At 40.6% G+C, this 7,809-nt stretch overlaps 1 protein-coding gene across 4 annotated transcripts in view; it reads left to right on the forward strand.

The window, feature by feature from the left end:
- Window positions 1-7,809, forward strand: part of cdc42bpaa (CDC42 binding protein kinase alpha (DMPK-like) a) — a 77,504-nt gene that overhangs the window by 56,964 nt on the left and 12,731 nt on the right. For 2 of the 4 annotated variants that reach the window (XM_016491940.1, XM_016491966.1), the window contains exons 18-31: window positions 1,178-1,283; window positions 1,449-1,597; window positions 2,214-2,305; window positions 2,956-3,032; window positions 3,388-3,426; window positions 4,020-4,139; window positions 4,478-4,555; window positions 4,872-4,977; window positions 5,069-5,205; window positions 5,432-5,571; window positions 5,663-5,744; window positions 5,872-6,091; window positions 6,720-6,782; window positions 6,916-7,515. In XM_016491940.1, coding sequence (XP_016347426.1) covers window positions 1,178-1,283; window positions 1,449-1,597; window positions 2,214-2,305; window positions 2,956-3,032; window positions 3,388-3,426; window positions 4,020-4,139; window positions 4,478-4,555; window positions 4,872-4,977; window positions 5,069-5,205; window positions 5,432-5,571; window positions 5,663-5,744; window positions 5,872-6,091; window positions 6,720-6,782; window positions 6,916-7,515 — 2,009 coding nt within the window. The remainder of the gene's footprint in view (window positions 1-1,177; window positions 1,284-1,448; window positions 1,598-2,213; window positions 2,306-2,955; window positions 3,033-3,387; window positions 3,427-4,019; window positions 4,140-4,477; window positions 4,556-4,871; window positions 4,978-5,068; window positions 5,206-5,431; window positions 5,572-5,662; window positions 5,745-5,871; window positions 6,092-6,719; window positions 6,783-6,915; window positions 7,516-7,809) is intronic. The other 2 variants (XM_016491948.1, XM_016491956.1) reach the window with 2 other exon arrangements.

Consider the following 7,809-nt stretch of genomic DNA (forward strand, 5'->3'; position numbering starts at 1 on the left):
AGCGGAAGCCCCGGCTTAGCGTGAGCTGAGGCCGGGCTAGAGTGAGCTGAGGTGGCGGGGTTGAGAACGGCGCAGCCGGCGGATCCGACGAAGGAGCGGCAAGCACATGTGACGACCCCGGGCTTCGTCCACGGTGAAAGCCGATCCGGTGATCCACAGCACTAAGTTGATGTATTTCCTCAGCGACCAGCACGGATCAGCTCCAGGCATGACGAAGCGGATATCGTCTTCTTTTGGAAGACCAAGCAAAGTAGTTTCGCTTTCACAACAATACACACAGCACCTTCAAGACATGGCGGCGGCGGCAACAATACTACAGCGAGAATAAAAGTTACGCCTTCTTTCTTTGCGTGAACATTTGGGCAGCGTTATGCAAATCTTCCCACATAGTGAGATAGATATGTAGGGGCATGTTCGAACGAGCCGTTTTAGGTAGGTGTGGCTGACTCTTAACTTTTATAAAGAATATCTCTTTGGATTTGAGACTTTAGTCTTTGCAAATTTACAGATCTTCTTTATGCACCAAGAGCTTGTAACACTCCAAAGTGAAAGGAAAAAATTAAATTGCATCATATGACCCCTTTAATAATTTTTTCAGACATTTGTATCCTCAAAAGTATAGCTATTTTAAACATACACAATTAGTATTTACAAAAACAACCTCACTTGTGCTTTTGGAAGTGTTTGTGATTCAAAATTTATTGGTGCCATCTAATGCATCAGATCATTTGCAGGATGCACAAATCCAGAACTTGAAGATTGATCAGAAAGGAGTGGGGTGGGGACCCATTATAAACCTTATCAGCTTGACTCATTAATATTAATTGACATAACAGCCCAGTAGTTCTTGCTAAAAGGCAAATAAGTAGGCATTCACCATAGCAGATCATTACATTCATGTTTGTTCAGTCCACGACTTGAAGCAACTGGCCGGCAGAAGCTTCTGCTTGGTCCTAAAATCATTCTTGGTATTTTTTTCAGTGCACAGAATGAGTATTTCCCAAAAAGTGGTAAAATAATGGTCATTATGGTCGCTACTCCTCTGCATAATTGCAAATAAATTTTAATTGCACTTATGCTCCTTTGGCACCAAATCGTTGGTATTTGTGTAGCCGTGGGGCCATCTAGTGGTGATGTTTTGTAAGTGCAGTTCTGTGCATCTTTGTTTCTTTCTCAGGGTCAGTGATGAGAAAGATGCTCGAGGTTATCTGCAGGCTTTGGCCACTAAGATGACAGACGAACTGGAAGGCCTGAGGAACGCCAGTCTGGGTGCACGTGCTACTGTAAGAGTCCTTTCACAGCGAAACTTTGATCTTGACTTAACTTAGTGCTTAGTGTAAGAAATGAACAGCAATCTTTTCAAACTTTAAAACGTATGGATGGCACCAAGTCTTGCTGTACGGTGTGAGCCAGTGGGTGTTTAATTCTGTTTTCTTTTGGTTTTCCAGGACATGCCATGGAAGGTGAGACGTTTGGCTAAGTTGGACATGTCTGCGCGTCTGGAGCTGCAGTCTGCACTGGATGCCGAGATTAGAGCCAAACAAACCATCCAGGATGAGCTCAACAAAGTCAAAGCATCGCATATGGCCACTGAGTGGTAAAACATGCATCTCTCCTTTAAAGCTTCCAATATATTACATTTGAATTTAATTTAAAACATGAGAAATGAAAAATGCACTTAGATATCTGTTATTTCTTTAATTATTGAAGTCAGAATGAAATAAAAATTCACCCTATGTATTTTCTAGATGCATGTTATCGATCTTACTGCAAACGATTCATTCATGCAAATATTTATATATTTTTATGTATTTTTATATATTTTTACATATTTATATATTTTTTTACTTCATAATTTGTAATCAAAATATCGTAACTCCAATCTTCTCGCCCCCACAAACTTGCATTATTACAGTAAAATGTAAGCTTGGCGACTTTTTTTTCGATCCATCTGATCACACATTGCACTCAAAAATGGTGGCAAATGAATGCAAGCCTACATTTTTTCTGTTTCGATGATCTGGTACACTCAGATCAGTGTCACAATACAGAAGAAAATATCTGTCTATGCTTCCGTTTCATTGTGGCTTTAATAATTCAGTAAAATGTTATTTGACCTTTAGCCAACATTGATGATCTAAAAATGGCCATATGTTGGCATATTAATCAGGTTATGCTCATCATACTGTGTCTGATTTTTTTTTTCTGCACAGCAAGCTGGAGGAGTTGGAAAAGAAGAACCAGGACCTTCAGGCAGATATCCAGAGGCTGAAACAGGAAACTGAGAGTCTGCGCACGTCTAAAGGTAAAAACCATAGACTGTATAAAAACATGGATGTAGTGTCCGTGATGTAACCCGTATACTTCCGACGAGCGTTTTGAAGCCTAAAGTAGGCGGAGCCAGCCATCGCCATCTTGGCAGCGCGTCACCACGCATCACTCCCGGATAATCGAAAATGGGCAAAGAGGCGGGAGCTGGCTGCTGAAACCACGCCCACCTAGCTCGACGGTGGTGACAGCAGCGGCAATCCACCTGTCACTCAAGTGGCCACGCCCTTAATTATGCAGAACTTTAAGGCTTAATATAATTTAAACGGATGAGTTATAAAAAAATTCACCCCCCTCACAGTTGTCATGAAGGGCAAAATTAGCTATATAGACCAAAATCATTTTTTGAACCAGGCTGTAAACGTTTTTTTTCTGCTGTAAAGTTGGGCATTTTAACATGGGGAGTCTATGGGATTGACTCCATTTTTCAGCCAGACTCCAGCGGCCAGTTGACGAATTACAGTTTAAGTCACTTCCTTGTTGGCTTCACGAGAGAGAGCGGGAGGTTGCCGCTCGGTAAAAACACAAACATTTGAAATCAATCAGGCAAAATTTCAGTGACAGGCCTGATATTGTTTAGACGGTTTATGCGTGTATGTGACATCTAAGTCATGTTATGTTTTTCAGGGGTCAAGCACCAAGACTCCCAGAATTCCTTCCTGGCATTCCTCAATGCTCCGACCTCGGCCCTGGATCAGTTTGATGTAGGTATTTAAAGCACTGACATGTGGCTTTAGTTTAGGATCACAGCCGAAGCGCTCATCGCTTTTGACTTTGTAACATTAATTCATGCCTTTTCATTTGTTATTCAGGCAAAAATGGTTTTATTGATATTTCTGTTTCCTCTCATATTCTCTTTAAATGGTTTAGTGTGGATTAAATTGAAATTAAACTGGCTGAAACACATTCTCAATTATTGCTTCTGGGCTTTTGAGACAGTAATTTTAAAAGCGAGCGAGTGTGCGTGTGTGTGTATGAATCCTGTTCTATGTGTTCATATATTGTTTGCTCTCTTTTTATTTCTTTCTCTCCTCCTATCTGTTTTTGTCTGTGATGAAGCGCTCCACTGCCTGTGGGCCAGCCGGCAAAGGCAGACGTGTAAGCTCTTTTTGATGCAGTGTTTGGTGCAGTGGTTCATCTCTACACTGATTGGATTGCGTGACTTTGATGCATGTCTGCGTGGCATAAGCTACATAGCCACATTTCCCAGAGTGTCTTTCAAGTGCACATGCTTGTTTGTCACATTCAGAGTCCATTTTTACCTCAGTTTGTCTTCATAATGCGCATTTGGATTACAAACTGACACTTTCTGTGGCTAATACATATGCAGTATTTTGTTTTATTCATCTTGCATTACCAATGGAGGTTTTATTCCATTCCACAACCGATGACTCCACTTCTAACTCACTTTTGCTGTTTCTAAAACTTGTGAAGCTTGTTGTGAAACAGACATGTGGCGTTTGTGTTCAGCAGTGCTTTGCTTTGCTGTCAGGCGTTATTGACATGGTGTTTGGGTCTTGGAAATGTTTTTTAAACCTCCGTCTTGTCTCTAATGTGCATGATGTGTTTTTCAAACAGCCTGTTGTGTTACATTTAGCAGGCATGTCTTGGGTCTTCCATCTGCTGCTCATGGTTCATGGTACATTTGGATCTGCTCTCTAAACATTTCCTTTCTCCAACCTTCTCAATAGATCGACTCCATCGATAACTTCAGCCTGTCCAACACACCATCCCGGGAGGAAGATGGAAGATCCCAGGTCACGTCCCACTCTCGCTCACCCTCAACCACCAGCGATATGGAGTCTCAAGAGGTGGCTTCTCAATTTCTGACCCCCTTAACAATGCTAAAACTCTGTTTTGAAACTTGGTGACTTAGAAACTTAGTATATTCCAATGGCGCTGTGGATGAAACATAACACTTTGCTTCTGTGCATTCTGTGATTGCCTTATCCACAGTAAATACATTGGATGCGACCTTACAATGAAGCCATAATCATGCCTATGATGCCTTATAAGGCTGTCTAAATAGGCAGATCAGTAGGTTTTAGAACAGAGCTTCATTCAAGAAAAGAGACAATGCAGATGCTACTTTAATGTTTCTGTTGGGATGGTATCATGTTGTGACTAATATCCGTGACTGTTTTTCCAGCAGGTAGATCAACCACAACGAGGTGCACAAACTCCCATGCGGTCAGGATACAGTAGCTCTGGTCACAGCACACCTAAAGTAATTCATTCACTAATTTATTTTGCTCCTACACTCCTAAAAATAAAGGTTCCATAAGATTTTTTTTATTTTTTTTATTTACAATACTATTTTTTTATGATACCATAGAACTACCAATATGAACATTTTAATAATCTGAAAAGTAAAGAACCTTTTGTGCATTGGAAAGGTTCTATGAATGTTAAAGGTTCTTCATGATAAAATCGATGCTAATAAAGAAACTTTATTTTTAAGAGTCGACTTTCATTTCATATCAGCCAGATCTTATATTCTGTGATATGCTGTAATTTATAGTGTTCTAAATTGCTCTTTTTAGCCAAAAGCCCATCAGTTTGTGGTGAAGACCTTCAATGCGCCCACTAAATGTAACCAGTGTACGTCTCTAATGGTGGGACTTATCCGACAGGGCTGTACGTGTGAAGGTGAGGGGTCACTACGGTAGCAGCCGAGGTTGTCATGGATATGGTAAATAGTGTTAAGATTGGCATTCACCTTGTTCTCCTCCTTCTGCAGTCTGTAACTTCTCCTGTCATGTGACGTGTGCGGACAAAGCTCCTGCCGTTTGTCCGATTCCTCCTGATCAAACCAAAGGACCTCTGGGTATCGACCCCCAGAAGGGCATCGGCACAGCTTATGAGGGCCACGTCAGGGTTAGAAACTTTAGTTTAAATTCCCAGGAAAGTTTTGTGATCAAAATGAACAATTAGCAGATACACATTTAGTCTGAAAAATGCAGCAGAAATAAGTTGGAAGGTTATAATTTCATCCTGTAATATTTATCTGCTGCCAAAGATAATACTGCTATATTGGATATATACTGTATTAGGAAAAAGTTCCCAATTAGTTGAGAACTAATTCTGAGATCTTTTCTTTCAGGTGCCCAAACCATTAGGTGTGAAGAAGGGATGGCAGAGGGCCATCGCTGTGGTCTGTGACTTCAAACTCTTCTTATACGATCTCCCAGAGGGCAAAGCTGCTCAGCCTGGTGTCATGGTGAACCAGGTCATTGACATGAGGTCAGCGAGGGCGTCAAAACAAACATCTGAGCCTGTGTTTGATTCTGATTACTGCGTTTGCATGACATCTGAATCGCTCTTTTGGTTTCAGGGATGAGGAATTTTCTGTTAGCTCAGTTTTGGCATCAGATGTCATTCATGCGAACAGGAAGGACATTCCCTGTATTTTTAGGGTGAGGATTTTTTTTTATTGTTATCGTTTAATCAAAACTTCATATTGATAACATTAGTTTTGTATTGTAACTTAAAAAAAATAAAGGTGATACATTTGGAAGTTGTCCTCCTCTTCCTCTCCTGCAGGTCACTGCATCACAACTCTCTTCATCCAGCAATAAGAAATGCTCCATCTTGATCCTGGCTGACAGCGATCAGGAAAGAACCAAGTGGGTCGGCCTACTGAACGAGCTGCACCGTCTCTTGAAGAAGAGTAAACTGAAAGAACGCTTTGTTTACGCCCCCAAAGAAGCGTATGACAGTACCTTGCCTCTCATCAAAACCACACAGTCTGCTGCTATTATAGGTACAATCAACCACATGTACCACTAATCTTGGTTTTAGTTTCCAGTCATAGTGAAGAATTCCATATGTAATTGCAGAGATACAGTATAAATATATATATATATATATATGATTCTTATATGGTTTTAGTGCTGCAGAGTGAGGCGTGTCAATGAATGTCACCGTGTTGCATTTTGCTCTGAAACTGGTAGTGCGTAGCCTAGATTTATGCTTTCAGTTTGAATGGAAATTTTATACAGTATTACAGTTAGTCGATCTAAAACAGTGATTGTGCATTAACGGCACATTTTTTATTTTGGTCGTGCATGCGCAGCTGTGCACCACTTACGTATGTGCACCCCTGCATATAAATGTATGTGTGTATATATATATATATATGTGTGTGTGTGTGTTCTATAACGTAATGAATAAAAATAATAATAATATATAAAGGTAGTTTGAGTAGTTTTTAATAACATGATATACTCTATGTTAATACATTGATTGTTTGTACTTCAAAAGAGCAAGAAAAATCCTCTTTAATAAAATAACAATTTACGAATTAGTCTGCGCTAGTCAAGCTCAATCCAGCCTAGCTTTATCAAACTTTGCTTTCTGTTTATTTTAACTGTGTTTTTATTTATCTGCAGATCATGAGAGGATAGCCCTGGGCAATGAGGAAGGATTGTACGTTATTCACGTTACCAAAGATGGTAAGTGTAATTAAAAGCTTTACCTGTGTTTACTGTACTTATCTGCTGCATTTAGACTGTATATATAGGCGTCTTACTGCATTCTTTGATGTTAATACAAAGCCTCTTATTGTTTATATATTCCTGTTCACAGATATTATCAAGGTAGGAGACAATAAGAAGGTCCGTCAGATTGAGCTGATCCCATCAGAACAGTTAATCGCTGTGATATCGGGCCGAAATGGCCATGTGCGGCTCTACCCAATGGCAGCCCTGGATGACCGTGAGGCCGATTTTCACAAGATAGCAGAGACCAAAGGCTGCCCAACTCTGGTTTCTGGCAAGATCAGACAAGGATCTCTCACATACCTCTTTGTGTATATGAAAAAACCTGACAAGGTGATGATCTACGAGCTCAACAAGAGCAAAACACGTCATCGGAAGCTGCAGGATATTTTCGTCCCAGGATCCGTGCAGTGGATGGGTCTCCAGGGTGACAAGCTCTGCGTGGGCTTCCAGTCCGGGTTCCTGCGCTATAATCTTCAGGGGGATGGAACTACCTCTTGCCTCCTCCACCCTGATGATCACACCCTGGCCTTCATCGAGCAGCTGAGACTGGACGCTCTCTGCGCCGTGGAGATCTCCAGTAAAGAGCTGCTCTTGTGCTTCAGCAGTATCGGCGTGTACGTAGACTGTCAGGGCAGACGGTCACGACAGCAGGAACTGATGTGGCCGACTACGCCCACCGCATGTCGTGAGTGACGATCGCCATTTCTGTACTGATTAATATGGCTTGTGTTCACTTTTAACTGTGTGATAGTATCAATCCACAAGGTTTAGGATGAAAGTTGCACTTGAAATTATGGTTTACATTTCCATCATCAAACGGGAAGTACATGACAAGCCTTATTTTAATACTATGCTCTGCCATATTTTTTTCTTAGAATTTTATTTCAATTAATTTCCAAAGGTAATATTGGTACTTGGCAATTGGTAATATAATATATAAAAAAAATAATATAATATAATGTTTAAATATATTTTAAAA

The sequence above is a fragment of the Sinocyclocheilus anshuiensis genome, unplaced genomic scaffold, assembly GCF_001515605.1.
Source record: "Sinocyclocheilus anshuiensis isolate Anshui unplaced genomic scaffold, SAMN03320099.WGS_v1.1 scaffold261, whole genome shotgun sequence".
In the NCBI taxonomy this organism is placed as follows: domain Eukaryota; kingdom Metazoa; phylum Chordata; class Actinopteri; order Cypriniformes; family Cyprinidae; genus Sinocyclocheilus; species Sinocyclocheilus anshuiensis.